Here is a 19,930-nt window from a genome sequence, read left to right on the forward strand (position 1 = left end):
TATTTATAGGACTAAAAGGCAAACAGTAACCAGGTTGATTTCCTGCTGATAGGGACTTCCTTCCGTGCCCCCCCCCCCAAAACAGAAAGCCGTTATCTGTTCTCTTCCCCTTTCCTGGCCCCTGTTTCAGAAAATCTACTCCAGAATTCTCTACACTATAGAAATAGAGTATAAGAAACTAGGAATAGGCATCCCATCCTTAAAAAAAAAAAAAGCGAATTCCTTCTTGACCGTGGCAGGCTGTTAGCAACCTTTCTTTAGTGCAAAGGAAGATTATTCCTAATTTAGCATATGCACCCATAAATACAGTTAACCTCAGGGCTATATGGTCCATGTTAAAAAAATTCAGGACCTCCAGGACCTTCTGCAGAAAAACAGAAATGAAACTTGTAGGCTACATGCTTGTAATAAGGAGTTCTGTATGCTAAAAAGCTGAAGAGACCAAATCTTAAAGTAAGCAAGTAAATCGTGTAATACTACCTGAAAGTAATCAGTGATGAAGGATCCCAGTTCACTCTTCAGCAGTCGTCTGTAGACAGAAGGAACACATCCATGAAGTAACAGCCATTGCTGGTCGTTTCTAACAGGTATATCCCCGCTTTACTACCAGTCGTACCAAAGATACATGAATATATATGAATGTGTCATTTTGGCCACATTTAGATTTCTTTTACATCTAAGTATATATTCTACTAATGCTTACAAAAGCTGTTGTAAAATTATGAAGGAATGAAATCGTGTCCCTGAAGTCTTCTATTTATAAGCCACGCATTTAGAACAAGCAAAAAAAAACCACTGACACCCCCAAATCCACAAAAGGCTGGGATGATAACTTCAAGTTTTCATTTAGTTTGAAATTCATCATTTCTTCTGGTTTTTCCTTTAAACAAAGCAACCTTTCGTTTTATTGAAAATAGCATATCTCCCCAATGTAATACTTCCTTTTCTCTTGGAAGTAGAAGGTGGGTGGATAAGGAGAGGAGCAACAAAGTAAACAATGCAAGCAGAAGCTGCGGCTTCCCCATGACTACTGCGTTAAAAAATATTTTTTAAGAAAGGCACAATTTTCAAGAAAAGAGTTCTAGAAATTTAACAAAATCTGTTTTATGTACATGCAAGCAGAAGGCGCTCCTAACAAGTATTTCTGATTAAAAACTGTTGGATTTTAAATCAGTCTATGATAAACATTTTTAGTTCCTATATATATTTATAGCTCAAAATTCTGCTATGAAAAACAGGTTTGTTTTAAATCAGAAGAAGCATTAAAAAAAAAACTCACAAAGTTCAGAGCATATCAACTTTCAGCTTTCAGTAACTGTGATGGTAAATTTTGCAGCAGTAAATTCTGCCTAAAATTTAAAAGGTGCTCAACATTTCCCTCTGTAAAACATTGCGTTTTCTGCTGGTTTAGGAGTTTCACTTTTCACCAAAGAATTACCAAGAGTGCTCAAAAATAGTATTTGAGTCAGGGACCATCCAGTTCTTGGGCTGGGATCTTACTAACAAACTACAGCTCTTTTTTCTAACCTTTTGTGAAAGTAGCTGCTGACACTGACCTTCCTCCTCAAACATTTTGCAAAACTTCTTTATTATTCAGATGTAAACACACCTCTACTCTTTCTCTCTCAGATCAGTTATATTCACCCCACCCATCCTAAAGCACATTTCTATCTCTATGAGATGGATAAACCAGATAAATCTTTGAGGGCCTGTTTGTGAGACTCTCTTCTACTGGCTTCAGCAGGCTCCTGAGGGCTTTTGATCAGCTAATTCACAGACCCTGGCAGGACTTTGGCTCCCTCAGGAAGATCATCTGCACCTGCAACCAGAGGCTTGTGCTCCAGAGAGAACCTGGGGGAGTCTCCCCCTAACCATGGCAAGGTCACCCCTTCGTTCCTGAAATCCCACATCCTGATGGCATTTCTGACATTTCCTCTTGCTGTCACAACTAGCTTTCAGAGCAGTGGAGAAAAAAAAAGAAAAAAAAAGTATCCAGTGGGATGATATCAAATCACAGCAAGATAAAAACTTTGTGGCAGCGATCCAAAGCAAAATGTTACCGCCTGCTTGTCTCTGGGCCTGTCATTATGACTTTAAAACTCTCCTGTGCTCCACTGTCAAGCAATTAAGCACTGTGCAGAGTCTGTGACTACTGAAGTAGTGCATTTGCTAACTTCCACTAATGATCTGAGTAGAGGAATACAAAGGAGGAAGACGCAGCAGCTCAATCTAATGGCACAAAAGAGCAGGCTGACAGGTTTGGCTCCTTGCCCAGTGTCAGGCTAGCAGCTCGCCTTGCACGCCCAGCACCGACATTTTGTTGGGAGTTATATCAAGAACCGCAGGTGTGAAGCTGCAGATGTGCGCACAAACATGCATGCAGATGCACGTCCTTTCCTCCTTAGTGTGCGACTAATAAGCTACTTGGATGTTTATGCAGCCTATTTAGAGAATGACATTTTGAGACGTAAGCAGTGCTCAGAGCACCTGTAGGAACATCAATCACGTATTTCAAGGTGAGTGCTTCCAAGTGCAGCCTGTGAGTGCCTGTGTGTGGAAAACCCAATTTCCCATCCCACCACCAGAAGTGCTCGCAAAGCACACACATTTCACAAAGAACTTCCTGCTCTTCACCCAGCTCTTGACAGTGCAGACTGACTTCAGTGACCAACACAGACACAGCAAGGTCCAACCACAGGGACCAAGCCCAGCCAACGAGCTATTTCTCTCCGCCATACCTCCTCCCCACGAGGCTGGGAAGGAGCACCTGCTTGCACCAGGGTGGGAAAGCAGGCTGCAGCCACCGCAGCGGGCAGCAGCCTGGGAGACGAGCCACAAAACCCAAAGCCAGTCCCCATGTCTGCCAGTGGGCTGTGGGTTAGGGTGTTTCCAAAGCCTTACGACATTTGTTTTTCCTTTCACATACAGAAATCTTCATCCCATTTAGACTGCTGAATTTAGAAGAATTTAGACTGCTGCAAGTACTTAAATCTAACTTGAGGACTTCTGCTTTGAACACACTTAAATATTGCTAAGTAAGGGCACAAGACACTGCCCTTACTCAGCTGTCAAAAGGAATTTTAGAAAGCTTTCACCTTTGGGACCAGGTCAAGTAGGACAGAGTCTCATGCCCTGCAAGCTGCATTTATGTTGAAATTAGGGAAAGGGGTAGTTTTCTGCTGAGTAAGTGCTTGGCCCTAATAGACACTTTAACTTGGCACACAGCTAAAATGCAACAGGGATAGGGCAAGCATACAAACGTGGAAGTTGAGACCTATATGACAACATTCATGATGGATGAGTATGGATGTAGTGGGAAAGAGACAGGAAGGATGGACTACACTCATGACCTCTGTCAATATTCCTCTGAGCACCACTTGGAACCAGCACAAGAATAGATTGCTCTTTATCTGCTCTATAATCCTGTCTATTGCTAAGTAAAGTTTCCAAACAATCAGAATGAAACCACAGATAACCATGAGAGCTGCCTAAAATAAAAAATGATACTTTTATCGTCACTGTTAGAAACTGCTTGTTAGAATTCTAGTTTTTTAATCTTTAGGGTTCGTATTTTCAGGTCTTGCTCTGCAATCATCATGTGAAGATTAAGCTTTTATATGAAATGCTGTGTTTTACTTTCTTTTTAAATGCTCCGTGGTTCTGAGAAATTTGGCTTTAGAGAAAAAAAAAAAAAAACTTGCTACTACCATTATGAATGTCCTGATAAAAATATGGGGGAAAAAAACAGACGGAACAGGAAAACTCCCTAGGAAGGGACAAGACCCTTCTAACCCAAGTCAATACATACCCTCTACTTGTCAAAGCTACGCATCCACATAAGCCAGAGAAACATCACCCAAAAGCCCCATGCTGTTCACACCACCCAATGGCAAAAATGAGGGAAGATAGCTCAAAACTCTCAAGCTGTGCCTAACTTTGCTCCCACCCCATTCCTCCCAGCAATGTCCTCTAACTACAGTTCTGTAGGAAACAAAACCAAGCAAATACTGAACAAGCAGCAACAAAAATCCATTTTCCATACATTTCAGCAACCTACCTGATATTTTCATTGAGGGTGTAAAGTTCATTGTTCTGCAAGCCTCCCCCTTTGAACACATTTATCACTGCTGTTTGAACGCTGCCAAAAAAGAAATGAGACAGTACAAAATCCATAAATAATAGCCGCCAGTATGATTTAACACAGAGAGCAACGTGAGCTAGCCGCCAAAAGCTGAGTGGTTATAACGAGGTGGAGAGGTTAATTGCACTTAAATACTTCCACTTTTTCTCCCCTGGAAATCATCGCTCTTATTTACCTACATCTCTCACGGAAGACAGAGCAGAACCAACCTTAAACTGTGCCTAGAGTAAGCAAGGGAAAGTCATTATAAGGACACCATTCACAAAGAACATGTTCACACAAAACATATCTTCAAAATGAACATTTAGGAGATCTCTGCTAGGTGCCACAGGCTAGTGGCTATGAGAACAAATAGATTTTTGGCAATATTTGCCAAGCACATCACATTGCATTATCCAGCAATGCTGGCACGACTAGCTGAGCCACAGCCACCCGGCCTGCAGCATTTGGCAGGATCCTGGCTGTGCTGAGGCACATTCTGCAGCCAGCATCACTTCAGTCAGACACAATTTTAAGCCCTGCTAATGCTTGTAAGGTGTGGCAACAGCTGTTAGAGGATCTTCTAACTAATACTTCTCTGATCAGTGCAAAGGAAGTGATGAAGTGACAGTATACAGGACGGCTTGCCAGGTCTAAAAGCTTGCCACACCCAACAAGAGGAGGTATCATTCTCTTGATAGGCCTTTCCTTTTGTGAGCAAGTTATGGCACTTGTACACTTCACTGACCTCAGGTCACCAACTATGTGGTGCTTTTGCTGGGCTTCTTCTGTGCAACATTATTAAGCTGAGTTAGGTCAGCAAGAGAAAGGGCTCTGCAGAGCACAGAGCTGCTGCAAAGCAGCAGAGGGAAAGGTGAGAACATCCACCTTTGGTAACAGCAGGCCATTAGATCAGCTCAGGACATCTTACGCTTCACCCTACACATCATTTCTCCAGTGGCCATTGCTGCGTGACATGCACTGCAGAAAGGACTGGACTGTCGGTATGAAATGCTGGTAGAAGTAGAAGCCACAAGCTTAGTACCTGCCCGGAAGAATTGGACCACAATAAAAGCTTCTTAATATGCAAGTAAATTCCTGCTTTGCATTAAGAAACTGACCTCTGTTACATTAATAACAATGTGTTCGCCTAAAAGGTAATGAAAAAAAAAGGAACTGTTAACACAGAGCTATTCTGTTTTACTTCAAGACAATACCTCCAAAAAACACTGGCCAAAACCAAGGCTGGCTAAAAGCTACTAGGTCTAACTTGTCACCTCCACAGAGGTTTTAAATGCTGTCAAAGCTTGGGCATGCCAGAAACTCATGCATGCTTATAAACAAATAAGCTTGGCCATAAATGTTCTGAAGTACAAAGACCAGCCACGCACAGTCACTACGGAGGGGCTGCTGCACAGAGAGGGCTTGTCCTGAGCGGGTGCTGCTCACCTGTTCCACGCCGAGTTGGAGCTGAGCTGCAGAGCCTGCCGGGCTGCCTGGAAACGTGGCAGGTCACTGAGGACTGGGGAGCTCATGAAGCGAGGCCGTGGCCTTCTGAAAGAACCCATCTTGTGGAACTGGAGAGCAAAGGATGGAGCTATGGTGAACCCCCCAGTCATAGGGTCAGGTGGAGTGGAGCAGGGCTGTCAGAAAGTCTCTCCTCTTGAAGGTCCAAGTGTGAATCTCACTGGCATCAAGTCGTCAAATCCAAGGACTCAGCCTGCAACTAAAGCAAAGAATCAGCCTCAGACTAGCAGTTCTCCACCACATCAGGTTGTGGCATGGACTTGCACTGCAAGAATTGAAGCAGTCCTGCAAAGTGAAGAGAAAGGAAAAGAGCAAGACAGAAAAGGGAGGAGTGAAAATATCCTAACAGCAGACTTGGGCAAATCTTCAGGAGCTCTTCAACAGCAGCTCCCTTTCCCATCTTGCCCCTTAAAGAACAACCCAACACAGCCAGCCAGAAAAACAAGCGTGGTCTCTCTTCCCACTTCTATTAGCAGAGGTGCCTAAACTCTTCAGCCAGAGGCACTTTACAAATACCTTTAAATACAATCAGCCATTTGGCCAGTATAAAACTAGAGAAACTGGAGAAAAAGAAATCTATGTCATCAGAAAGAAGAAAGGGACAAAAGATGAACGACAGAAGAAAAGATGAAAAGACAAACACTATGGTTTTTGAGAAGGGTTGTGCAAGGGAATAAAACCCACTCATTATCAGTCCTTTACCAAAAGATACCGCAAGGAGCTTCTGTGAAAGAGGTCTGACAACCAGATATTTTGAGGGTAAGCAGGACTGTTTTGTTTGTTCAGTTCTCTATAAAACGAGAAGTAGTTGCTGGCCAAATACGAAATACCCGTACTTTCCCCTCTGATCATCATCTCCATATAGATGAATACGTAGCCCCAAGTAAACCACAGAAACAGAATAAGTTAGAATGAACTTGGATAAAAACCACACAAGAACTCTGGCAAAGCTTCTGCACTTCAAAATCTTCCCACTTCAGACGAATAAAAGCAGTAGATGCAGCTGGCAGTTTGAAGAATGAAGATGTGGGAGAAGAGAGAGAGACAGAAAAAGAAAAAAAGTTGTGTAACTGAACTGCACATGGAAGATGTAAAGCAAAATCTTGTCTTTTCCACTACATCTTCAGCACAGGGGGAAAAGAGATACGATCAGCTAAAGGCATGTTGTGTATCTGCATAGTGCTTCTAATTTAGCTAGTGCTCAGCTTCAGAAATTTTTTTTGCACTCCACAAACTGTAATTAACCGTTTTACATGTAAAAGAACAGCTTTCTTCCCACGTGGCCAGGCCAGCCCCATGTTGTGCTGAGCTCACCTCACCACCCCTGCCTCCACATCGCCTCGTTGGTTCTGATCACCCGCTGTGAAGCCCGAGCAAGCCCTCAGCCCGGCCACGGCCACCACAGGCCCCACCGCCAGGGATGTTACAGGAGAAAACAGAGAGCAAACGCCTCACTTGTTAGGCACTGGAACGTGAGGTACTGTTGTTCTTGGTACTATTCAAGAAATAAATACACTTGTTATCCCCCACAAGCTGACTACGGTTTGGGTAGATGTTTAGACAACTCTTTGCTGTCTCACAAGATGACAAAGCCCAGACAGACTTTCATGAAGAAAACGGAGCCCTGACAGGTGTTGCTTGAAAGGGCAGCAAGCTGCAGACTTGGTGGCTGCTCTCTTCCAATTAGAAAAACAAACAACAGCAACAACAAACCCACCATAACGTTTACAGACTACGAACAAATATAAAATAATACAACTAAATCAGCACTGCCTTCTGTGTGCATTTTGAAATAATACTCAGTTCATTTCGCATTGCCTACATATTTTCAATCTGCTAGCAATGTCTCTATTGCCAATTCTAACCACATCAGAAATTGTCAGAGGAAAAAAGCTACAGCACCTTGGAGACCCGAGGGCAGACTTCTCTCATAACTCACCAAGAGGTGTCTGGGAAGCACAGAGTCACTGTAAGGGATGCTTCTGTTGCAAAACAAGTAATCGTGCCAGTATTTGTCATCTTGAAGTCCCAAAGCTGACAGCGTGAAGAGCTGAAAGAGTGGCAGCTGACTTCTCCCAGCAGTGCAGTAAAATTTCTATTTCAATCATTTTTTATACAGGGAAAAGAGCATATATATTTTCGGAGCTGTATAGTAAGACATTTGTTACTTTAGACCAGGCATAGACATTTAGCAGGGCTAGAAAGCAGTGGTTAAGATGCCTGTGTTAGCCCTCAATCCTCCTCTCACTACTCCAGAGGCTGTAACTGCATACAAGCACCCTTATCCCCGGCAATGAAAGCATTTTATAAAGCTGCCTTTCTATTAATTTCAGTTAGACTAAGTTGCAAGGTTGCAAGTTTAAATTCGGAAGTGTAAAACAGGAGAACAGACTTCGTGCCTAAACATACAGATATTTGAATTCTGCACAGGAAATTCTTTGGCACATCTGTGCAGAGGTGAAACAATGCCATCACGAAGGTCTCTCCTGAGCTTGGTCTATGGATTTACGAGACTGACTCCACAACAGCAAAACACGGGGCCCCCCGACAAATTTCCTGAACACTTCTTACCAAGGGAACGTGCTTGCCTCTGCTCACGGAAACATACACGTTGTTTTCCTTAACCTCTGCTAAAGTCACCCGGACAGATAATAACAAGCTCTTGTGTGTGAGAAGCAGATAAGACGTCCCTCTTCCCCATTTTTCTCCCAGCCTCGCAGTCTGCAATCCCGTGTTACTGTCAAGTCAGCTTTATTTCAGTTTCTCATCAGGAATTTAAGAAAAAATCTTCAGCATTAGGCCAGATCCAAAGTCTGAATTTAATTTCTTCAGGATTCAAAGATACAAATCTGTCTTACCTAAAATGGCAACTGTTAGACAGCAGGCATAGTAAACTGTTCCTCTGGATGCCAGCTAGCCAAATGGTATCCAAATATAACTGACAGTCCTGTTACCAGAACTGAAATGCCAAGGTCTGTGAGAAGAACTGTCCTCTCCCCATGCCCAGAGCCTGCTTGAACTATTTTCAGAACTTCCTAAAGCCAGAGGTAAGAGAGTGCTCACTAGAAAACAGACTTTTGGCACAACGTTTGCATTTTGCAGGCATCTGAACATACGACAAGGCCCCCGAACCAGACCCCAACCTCAAGTAGTTTCTCTGCAATCGCTGCAGAAGTACTCCATCGCCCGCCCACACTTCCATCAGACCAGATTTTCCTTTCTCAGCAACTAGTTTCCACTCAAAGTTTTCCCAAGAACAAGGCACCCTTGTAAATGCTGCTTCATTTTTGCAGGGAAGTTCCATTAGCAGTTTGTTGGTAACGTCCGTGTTGTGCATTCAATAGTTTGTTGGTTTTTTTCTTCCTTTTTGCTGAGAGAAAACTTGCCTTGTGGCAAGTGAAGCATTCATGCAGGTTAGCATTAAGCTCTTGTGGTATTTGGGCTATTTCATCTAGTGGGAATGAACACTATTGGGCAAAGTGCTAAGTACATCAAGGAAAAATTGTCCTCTCCAGTTTGCCCTGAAAACTCTCAAAGAATTATGCAAAAATATTCAGAAACGGTTATTGTTCTCCTAGAGGCCTTCAGTCCAAACTCCCTCACATCTCCTCTTCCCAAGATTAAAGTGGTTTAGAAGATTATAAAATAAAACCTGCATCTAATAATCACGGTCCTACTATTTTTCTACCACAGAACTAGAAAAAGCTTTAGAGATGCAATTACTAAAGAAGAAAAAGAGAGAAGGGAGACACCAGGATCACTTCCACTGTGAGAAAGGAGACACCAGGATGTCAGTTGTTGTAGCCACCAAGCAGCACTACCTCTCACCACTGATTATAAAAGGCACAAAAACCTGGAGACAAAAGTGCAGCGGCTGTGTAAGAGACACAGCCGTACCAAGATAATCTCTCACTGCCACATGCCCCAGCTGCTGGGGCAGCACTTCAGGTGGCATCAGGGCATTTCAGACTGCTTGCCAGCTGATAAAGGATTCCCCACTCTCCTCCTCTCACTCAACGATCCTGAAAGTCTTTTTTGGCAAGGAGCTTGTCGTAAGTCAGAGAAAGATGTATTGCTCTTCCTTCTCTTCCAGCTGTCCTACCCCTGGTCTCTTTTTCACTTATCTGTGATTGTCAGCTCAAAACTCAGCTATCAAAACCCACTAGATCTCTAACAAGGCAAATGTCAACTGTGTAAAACCCAGGTCTTGGAGTGAGCAAATAACTCAGAGCTGGATGTCAGTGTTCAAAATTGAGGGAGAGAGCAGGACTATGAGGCAATCTGACAACAATGTAATTTTATCCACTTTTAATTCATCGCATCTGAGTAAACACTTTGAGAATTAATTTGAATCTTTCAATAGAGGAATCAAACAAGGAGACAAACCTTTTTCCAACACACACACACTCACACAGATAGATATAGACATATATAAAAACATTAGTCATCAAACTAGGAATTTTTGTAATTTGTTTCCTGCTAGCCATGAAAACAAACAGAGAAATCATTTTAAAAAGGTTTAATGAAAAGACTTTTTCCTTCCAACAGACCAAAACACCAGTGTCTGTCTGGAGGAAAAGCAAGATCAGGCAATAAACCTAGTTCTCTCTCTAAACAAAAAAAAGTATAACCCAAAGAGTAGGTTGGCAGCGCTTCCGCCAAATTATGAATCTTCTTGGTAATCCTGGGCCAAAGAACCAAAAGCCCCTGGTAACCAAGACTTAACAAAGGAACAGGCCATTTTAAATTTACTTTGATGCCTTCTCTGCAGTTCTTAGAGCAACAGCCGCTAATGGAAGTGATGGAACAGCAAGAACTACAACTCTTTTTCTTCTTAGAGGGTAACTTGCACCAATGCTACTTCACATTCACACCAAAAAGCCACAGGTCTAAACCAGATGGCAAGGGAGGGAAGGGGAGAGGGGGGAAAACACAGGATGCTCTATTCATCCAAAGAAGCATTTCCCAGATCTCCTGAAATACCGCAACAAAGGATGAGGGGTTATCCAGGTATAAGTGATGTCGTGCCATTTGAATTTTTTTAATGGTAGAAAACTCGCCCCCTTCATGAAGAAAGATAGAGGTTCGCCCACTTTCTTCTCCTTTATATGCTTTGTGCAATTGTGACATTGATGGCCTATGAGTCTGGATACTGCAACATGTGCCAGAATTTTTTGTAAGGACTTTGGGCATGGAAGAAGCATAATCTTAAGAAAAATCCGCCCATATTAGACCTACAGATCCATCATGAGCAGTTTCACCCCACCTCAGACACAAAAATTCACAGAAGAGTATCTAGATTCGTATTAGCTGCTTCTCCCTCCAGCCCCGCAAATCTTTAACAAACTATGTGATTGGCAAAATCCTTTTTTCAGTTCAACTGACAACATCTCAAGACAACATTACTTCTGACAAAAATCCCTCATTTATTTGTTACACAGCCATAGTGAGAAGTGGAAAAGCAGGGCACAACCTGTAACTTCAAGGCTTTTAATTCGTCAAAACTACACACACACATGCATGAACCTAGAAACTAAGAACTAAGAAAACAGACAGCATTTGCTACCGTTAAATTTGCAACACATTTGGTTCCTCTTAGAGCCCCCAGTTGCTCAGATTCTTAATTAAAAAAAAAAAAAAAGTTTTGCTTTTCAGAAAGAGAGATGATCAAATCAAGATTTACTCCATAACTAATAAATTTCCTTCTGGACAGCACTGATCAGAAGATGTGTCTCATATATGTCAGAGGTTACTAAGAGTCTAAAAATTTGTTTGAAGGCAGGCTGGGTCCCAGTCTCAAGGCACAGTCTTTCCTACATCCTCAGCATGCCTTTACGCCTTTGGAAATCTGATTCATGAAAATTTTAGTGCTTAACTCACAGCCCATCAAAAGCAATAAGAATCTAAATGTTGGCGTTCGTGTTTTGGATCAATTCCAAAACAACAAGGCAAAGTGTGGATAATTTGTCATATTAGCAGCCCCTCACATACGCAGCAACGTATCGTCAGATGTGCTCATGCCAGCAGTGGGGGCACAGCCCCTGCTAAGAGACATTCCCAGTTCAGAGAGGTAAATGGAAGGGTGCAAGGCCAGCCTTCAGGTATGGCAATCTTGTCGGCAGGACTGACTCCAGTTACAGCCTTTAGAAGACAGACCCATATGTTAATGCTACCTGTTTCTGAGATCCCAGTGCCAAGCCCAGCTCAGAACTTCACCAAGCAGAAACTCTGTCGTTAAGCTGCAATCGAGGATCGCAGACCGCAGGCACACTCGGGGCGGGGAGAAGCCAAGTGCTCCACCAGCATCTCACCGGGCTGTGCCCGAGCTGCTGTCCCGCAGGGAGCACCGGTCGGTTCCTCAAGCTCTCGGAGCACAGTCCACGCCAGCTGGCAAAGGCAGGACCTCAGCCAGCCAAAGCGCACTACCTGCAGCCCCAGCGGATGGCCTCGCAGCCCCGGCTGGCCCCAGTGCGCGCAGTGCCAAGCGCCGCAGGGATGCCTGCCCGCCCCACACCGCGCCATGGGAAAGCCCCGAGGCGGCCCAGGCAGGCTCAGCCCCGGGTGGATGGGCCACTCAGCCCTGCAAAACGCTCCTTTCATCGAGAGCTCTAGGAGGATTATTAATAAGGAGAGTAAAAATCATTATCTCCATTTTCTGGCTGAGGAAATGAAGCTGCAAAGCCAGTGAAATGACTCACCCAGGTCTTCCACCTCCCAAGCCAGGATCCTATTCACCAAAAAAACATATACCTCTAAGCTCCTTTAATGAAACTTTTCAAAGGATTCCACACTGTTGTAAAGAACGAGGAATCACCTGATCTACCTCTTCTTTCCGCAGCTGGCTCTATACCAAAAGGTGTCAATTTTTAATTTATTTTTTTTTCTGCTGGGCCACCCACCATGAAGGCAGCAACTTGGTGCCCTATAAAGAGTCTGGAGGTGTTCTACTGTGCTCACCTATCCTTAATTAACCCTGATAGATTTTAAGTATGGAGATACAGTACGTTAAAAAAAAAAGAAAGTGGCAACTGCAGAATATGGGAATACACCCCTCCCAATAGTTTGTTGACCTCTGGTATGTACCCATATAGCCGCAATTTTGTTGCTACTCTTTAACCGCCCAAAGCAAGATCTCACTTTCCCTGTCCTCCTATTACACACCCACCTCTCACAAATGAGCCCAGGGTCCCTGCCTCCTTCTGCATATTTCCTTCCTCCAACTGGAGCCACATCATGCCGTTTTTCATTATACATCCCAAACAAATTCCCTAACAGAAAGACCTCTCTAACTTGGCTTTGGTACCAGAGCCATGTAGCATTTGAAAAGAAACTCCGTGGTTTCCACTTAGTTGTGCTTTGAGTTCTTGAGGTTAAAGCAAACCTGAAACTCAAAGTGAAACTCTGGTTAGAGTGAAGGAAATATATGAGAAGAGGAGGGGGAAAAACCTTTGCTTAGAGCCCACCACAGTCTGAGAAGCTCCTCTGTAATTCAGAGACCATTGCAGCCCCTTTAGAGTTGATGGACTGTTAGAAATAAGACAAATTCAAATCTATACAAATGATAGTACAATTTCTTACAAAAATATATATGCAAACAGGACTGGCACAGAACAAACCAGTATAACGTGAACTAAAGAGATCAAGTCATAGGAAAGAACTTACAGAAAAAGAAGCATCTTATAACATAGGAGTAGCATCTAGGACAACAAAGGTACTTAGTTCTCTATCACAGGTTTTCTGTATTATCTTAGAAACCTTACTTAATTCTTTGAACTCACATTCGGAAATGGAGAAAATTGTTAAGGCTGTTAAAAGGCTCCACATATTCATGAAACGCTTTGAAATGCTTGGGTGGAAAATAGAAAAGAACATCTCATAAGAATCACTTAGCTGATCAGTGTGAAGTTAGATACAAATTTGAATTAGATGCATGAACAAGTGACTTAATCTGGTTGAAAACTATTGTACTCCCCGTGGAAGTAACAACCACACCAAAGACCTAGCTAGGGAAGGCAAGAAGCAGAAATGTAGCAGTTTCAGAATGATAAAACTGATGGACTGAATTGGGACTGAAAAAATCCACTCATGTCTTTGGTTAAATAAGAACCGCATCCACAAGAGAGGAGGAAGGGATAAGAGGGAACAAATGGAGACGTATCACCATTTCCTGATCAACGGAAAGCTTATCTGCATCCCTCTGCGGAGCTTCACCCATAACGTTGTAGCCAGCTTCCAACAGAAGAGTTAAATTCCCCATTGTTTTTTCTCCAGTTCTATACTACATCTCATGCTATTACACTCTAAAAAACATAACCGATTTAAAAGGAAAATAGTACTCCAAGTTGCTCAGTCCCCAAAGCTGCCTGCAAGTTCGATGGCCTATTTTATTCCTAGGCCTAGAAGCCTTAAACTCTGCTGATTACCAGAATGACTTTTAATGAGCACAGCTACACTGGAACAAGCAACAGCATGAAAACATTTATACCAGGAAAAAAGGATGACACACACATAAATAGTTATTTCCTTCCACTGTCAGGAATAGCATTTGGTAGATGCACTAGTAAGTGCATCCCTCCTGGAGCACTGCAGGCCAGGAATGTATCACTTGAATGACAACAGTATGAGCAAGCTATCAGGCTTTTAGCTGTAGAAAAGGCTTTAAGATTGAATTGACAAATGTGTTTTCAAACCTAGAAATTAACTTTTAGCAGCTTCAACCTGTATCCAATAACTCCCCAGTAGCATCTGCTGCAAAAATCAGGAAATACTTGTATTAACTATTTCAAAACAAACTACAAAGTACATTGGCAGTCTGTAGAGACCATAGCAGTTTTGCTCACCATATGGAGAAGCTTTGGGCTGTTGTGGGAATGAAAAATGTAGCTGTTCAACAAATAAACTTCATATTCACCAGTTACATGAGCAGCAGAACTAAAACAGGCCTGATCTCCCACATCACACTCCCTCCTGGGTTTCACATGTGCAGGAGGGGATAACCCTCCCCGGAGCCCTTCCTTCAGCACAGGCTCTAAAAACACTTTCACAAAGCTCAGAGAAACATTATCCTTTTAGACTTTTCCTTCTTTGGTCAAATGCAGCGAAATTCAGTAATTCATAAAGTTACTAGAGGGGAACAGACAAAGGAGAGCCACAGCAATGCTTTCCTAAAGACACCAAGCCGAAGGTCACTCATTTTGAAAAGATGAGGCGGAGGGGAGAACACAGGTTCTCAGGGGAAGCAAAAAGTTGTATCAGTCTAAATGTAATGACGTTTAATTTTCTAGGAATGTTAATCAGGAAGCTGGCAAGATACACCTCTTTAAGACCAAACAAAACATCAGCAACTGCAATTACTTTAGGAACTGTCTATGCTGCAAGTAGAACGACAATCTATCTTCCCCGTGCTTTCTTGCACTTCATGCTTTTTCCTTTTTTTTTTTTTTTTTTCCAGAGTTCCTACTGTTGTTATTAGAAACAGAAGTACACCCCATATTTTTAACCCTAGGACTACAAAACACGGCAGTCAAGTAGCCTGATTTTACATTACAGCCCACCCTCAGCCAGGTCTTGTATCACACGGCTTTTGCTAAAATCTTCAGCACAATCTTCCTTCCTCTGAGTTACACTTAGCCCTATCTCACGGAGTAAGAATGGGTTGTTACGCCCTACTGAATAAGCCCTGGAACCCAGAACATACTTAGTCAATGTATATTTATGCTTGAATTCACATCAGCAGAAACAGTGGATACAAAAGGCCATACATTACAGAAAGAGAGAGAGAGAGAGAGAGAGAGAGAGAGAGAAATGGGGGGAAATAAAGAACACAAAAACTAAGATGCCTGGAAAATGAGTTTTAAAAGATATTCTTCTAGAGAGTATTTGCCTGCTATATCTAAGCCTTTGATGATCTATTCAAGTCCCATCCCTCCATTCTTTCCAGAAGAATGGAAGCTACATTTATTTATTTCTCAAATATAATGTTAACTATCTGTTCACCTATTCTGTGTCTTTCATTGCTGGAAATTTAAGGTGTTCAAATTCTTCCAGAAGGAACTGAGGAGTCGGTAGATGCTACCTGTGCTCCAGCTGAGCTTTCAAAGTGAACCTTGGAAGTCTTATCAGAGTCTGAGCTGACATCAAACAGTCCATAAACATACTGCATGAAAATAATTACAGAGAATTTTATCTTGAAGGCTGAAGACAAATGTTATACGCAGCTAAACTGTCACCTTAAGTCTGCTGTAAAACTACCAGAAGGAAACACTACTAAACTGACATAGAAAAAAAAGATTTCAATATGGGCTTGTGTGCTTCAACTCCCCTGCCCACCTTCGGCACTGCAGTCCCATCAGTGCAACGTGCCATACCTGACCGGACAGCTATTTCAATCAGAGATTCAGAACAGCCCCATTATAGACAAATACAGAATAATCCACCTCTAGAAAAGTTTCTCCCAAGCTTTACCTGCTGCTTCACAAAAAGCAGCTGATTTTTGACCCAAGCCCAAGCGTTTTCCTCCCTCCACTACGTTATCGAAGTGCATGGCACTAAACTCTTAGCAACAATGCCATATGTTGACTATGAACTGTGTATCATGACCATACCTTGTCTTGGATTACTGTGAAATTTTCATTTACATGGGCTGTTAAGTCTGCTTTTTCTTGTGTTTTGGAACACAAAATAATTGTATTTACATCCTTCAGTTTAGTAATTTGGTTGCACTTTTAAGGTGATGAATCTCCTGCACGTTACAGCTGAACAAAAAGTCGCAGACCTGCTGAGGGAATCCCTGAGCGCTCTGCACCCTGTGTGACAAGTCAGTCAATCATGGTGGTCTCTCCTGGCTGTGAGACACATAAATAGCATTAATAAAAGAATGTAATGAGCAAAAAAAGAAAGCAAAGTGCTTTTGCATCACAGTTCTCTACTTACCAGCACAGCAATGGCATTAGATTTGGGTTACTGCCACAGATCGTATTCTCGAACCTAACATCTTTCACATGGCTGCAAAATAGCTGGTATATCTTACTGTACATATTTTCAGCTCTAGGTCATTTTTTGTTGCCAAAGCACTCACAAAGTTGTTCACAGGGGTCAGAGGACAGGACTTTACCCCTAGCTAGGTGGCTTCCGAGTTTAAGGAAAGCCGGTTTATCAGGACAGCGCAGCGTCTTGTCTCCCATGGTCTGTGTCTACCATTAGGAACTACTGCACAATTGGACTGTAGCTTCTGTTTCAGAAAAACAAAACAAATCAAAACTACATAGCCTAAGCATCAGCTTCTGTATCTAGGACATGCTGCCTCACCGTGAAATAAGAGCTATGGGTGTATACTTCAAATATGCATGCACACACAGCACTGTATGAAAGATGTAAACAGCTCTTGCACTCTGATCCAGGTACCTTCGAGTTCTGCATAACTGAAACCTCTCATACCACAGAATTGCAGCATCGCCTATAAATACGTTCAGCACTTGTTGCTGACAAACAAAAAGTCCCTCTGCTCGAGACAGCCTGCTTACATGAACAAATCATCATATGACTGGAAAAGGCAGAAAAAAATAGCCCTGCTTTGGACTATTCTTTCAGCACGGACAGCCAGGAGCGGCGTCGGCTGGGGTCACTGCTGGCAGGACCCTTGGCTGCAGCTGACATCCCGCGGCAAAGGGGACGGGGACGGGTTTGACAGCCGAAGGAACGGAAAGTAGATTTCGTCCACGAAAACGGACAGCCCTGGGCACAGAGGCTCCCAGTGCTTCTCAGGAAAATGCGGGTGGCATCACCACCAGGGAGAGGCCCGAGGGAAGGGAGAAAAGGATGGAGCTATGCTTCACTTCTTCTAACAGGCAGCCCGCTGCTCACGGCTTTTGTCTTCTCCTGCAGCGGCTACGTGTTAATTCAATCTATTTAGCAAAAGAGGGGAGGGAAAAACTCTCTTTCCCTTCACCCCCGGTTTCAGAATTATTGTGTCTCCCGGGGGGAAGGCTGCGACTGAGACATTCGGTTTGGAAATGACTCACTCGGCAGCACCATGGAGCCGGAGGGGCTATTTTTAATATTTTTAAATGGAGAACTTGCCCCGGCAGCACGGCTGGGCTCGGCCCGGCCGCCTCCCGCGGGTCCCCCCGGCACAAACCCCCGCCCCGTGGTCGCGCTGCCCCCGCTCCCCGCTCCGCAGGGACCCCGGGGGCGTCCCCCGCACTCACCCCGCCGCTCTGCGGGGCGGGCGGCAGCGAAGGGCGCTGCTCCGTGCTGCTCTCCGCTGCTCCCCGCTGCTCCCCGGCTGCTCCGCGCTGCTGCTCCCCGCTGCTGCCGCTCCGCACCTCTCCGCCCCGCTCCGCGCCCGCCGCGGGCTGAAGGACGCGCTGCGATCTTCGCCGCGATCTGGCGAAATTTGCCACCAACCGGCCAGGATTTTTACACTTCCTGGCTCCCGGCCAGCCCTCTTTTTTTTTTTTTTTTTTTTTTTTTTTTTTTTTACGATCTGCCTTCTGCTGGCTCCTCCCCGCCCAGACAAAAGACAGGGTCGGGCCGAGCGGGGTCGGGCACCCCCAAGGGGCTGCGGCAACAGCTCCCCCCCCCTCCCCGGGCTCCGACCCCGGAGTTTGGATTCCTCAGCCCTCGAGGGAAAGAAATCGGGGAGGGAAGGGCCGGGGGAGCGGGGGGCCCGTGCCGGGCCCGGCGGGGCGCACCAAGGGGCCGGGGGATGCCGCAGCCGCCGGCCGGGGGCTTGGCCCCGCAGCGAGCCGCATCTGCTCCCTGCGGGCTGAAACGTTCGCGGCGACGGCGAAGTGGTTGGAGCTTGCTGGGGGTTCGCCTTACCTTTTGGGGTTCCTCCTGCAGCCCCGTGCAGTGCGTGCTGCTCAGCCGTCGCCGTCTGCAGCAGGTATCGCTCAGGAAACTGCTGAAAAGTTCACTAGATTAAAGAAAAGACAAGAGTAGGTGCAATCAGCAAGCAGTTGCATCGAATGCGTAACTCGGGCAGTCACGGCGACTTTTGGAGAACTGCTCCTTGGGTTAAGGTGCTGGGATCTGAAGTGCTTGAAGGGGGCAGACCGAATCTGTAAAACAGTGTCATTTGCTCCCAGTGCTTAAGAGGATTATGTGAATTAGCGCACAGCGTTGCTGATGCCTGGCAACCCAATGCGCCGTTTTTGCAGACAGTTTTATGTCTTCAAATCATGATTTTACAACAGGGCTGGGTCTGGTCTGAATATCAGAAAAGCTGGTGCTACTCTGGAAGCACTGGGTTAACCCACGAGTCCATGCTGGGATCCTCTGATGCTCTGAGTCGTTCTGGAAGTAGACATAGGGAGCTCAGGTGACACCACTCACCACACATCCTTGTAGGAGTGGTGTTCTCATGAGGCTGTTCCTCCTTTTCCATCTCCAGATGTGTAAAACAGAGTCACCGAGGCACTGCGAACCTTACGTACTGCCCACTGGTACGGCCAGAGTTGCACAAATAGGATGCATTCTTATGAGCATGAAAACTTGGAACTTGCCTTGTTACAAGCTATATGAGCACATACAAAAACATGCTTCCAGTCCCAGAGTGATGAGGCATATGATGACAGCTGGTATCTATCCAGCACTTAAAGTTTTAGTGCATCTGGTAATCTACCAGCAATTAAAAGCACACATTGTCATTCATTCTGCATCTGCTTTTCAAGCCAACAATCACTAATTTTTCAGAGACAGCATTGCAGAGATGGAGTTTGACTGGTGGTCTCCTATCTGTGGCTCGTGATAGGGCCGGGAAGTGACGGCTGCTCTGAGACTGGAGAAGCAAGGGTGTGGCTTATCACAGCTGAACTGTTCTCCATGGGCCAGCAAAGATCCTAAAGAATTTACACATGAAGCAAATGGTGACCTCACATACCTGGTCAGTGGTGTGCTCCATCTGAGAGAAACACTGCAAGAAAAAACAGGCAGGTTGTGTGAGAAATAAACATTCAGGTAAAACCAGTATAGACCCTGGGACAGATCTCAGATTCTGATATTATGTGAGCATAGCAAAATCTCTGCTGTTTCTTTTTTGGTTGGTTGGTTGTTTTTTTTAGGGGAAAAAAAGAAGAAGAAAAAAAAAGGCAAAAAAGCATACAATCCAGCATCTTTCCCCAGGTTTAAACTCGCATGGTTATGAATCAAAACTTGAAAATACATTTCAGGTGTGGGATGAACACCTGAATGTGCAGAGGTCTGAGACCCCAAGTTTAGGAGGGGAAAGCTGTTCACCAGACACCTGGGGCTCTAGCTTCAAGACTACCACCAGGAGACATC

General features: G+C 44.3%; 1 protein-coding gene across 6 annotated transcripts in view; it reads right to left on the reverse strand.

Moving 5' to 3' along the window:
* PRR5L (proline rich 5 like) overlaps nucleotides 1-18,524 on the reverse strand; it is a 44,772-nt gene extending 26,248 nt beyond the window's left edge. For 2 of the 6 annotated variants that reach the window (XM_050711078.1, XM_035552218.2), the window contains exons 1-4: nucleotides 17,854-18,008; nucleotides 5,570-5,846; nucleotides 4,058-4,138; nucleotides 481-529 (exon numbers count right to left, since the gene is read on the reverse strand). In XM_050711078.1, the coding sequence (XP_050567035.1) occupies nucleotides 481-529; nucleotides 4,058-4,138; nucleotides 5,570-5,739 (300 nt within the window). In that variant the 5' untranslated portion in view covers nucleotides 5,740-5,846; nucleotides 17,854-18,008. Of the gene's footprint in view, nucleotides 1-480; nucleotides 530-4,057; nucleotides 4,139-5,569; nucleotides 5,847-16,251; nucleotides 17,689-17,853; nucleotides 18,037-18,469 lie in introns of those variants that run through there. The other 4 variants (XM_050711076.1, XM_050711077.1, XM_050711075.1 and 1 more) reach the window with 4 other exon arrangements.
* Between the last annotated feature and the right edge of the window lie 1,406 nt (nucleotides 18,525-19,930).

The sequence above is a fragment of the Cygnus atratus genome, chromosome 5 (genome assembly GCF_013377495.2).
Source record: "Cygnus atratus isolate AKBS03 ecotype Queensland, Australia chromosome 5, CAtr_DNAZoo_HiC_assembly, whole genome shotgun sequence".
NCBI lineage: Eukaryota > Metazoa > Chordata > Aves > Anseriformes > Anatidae > Cygnus > Cygnus atratus.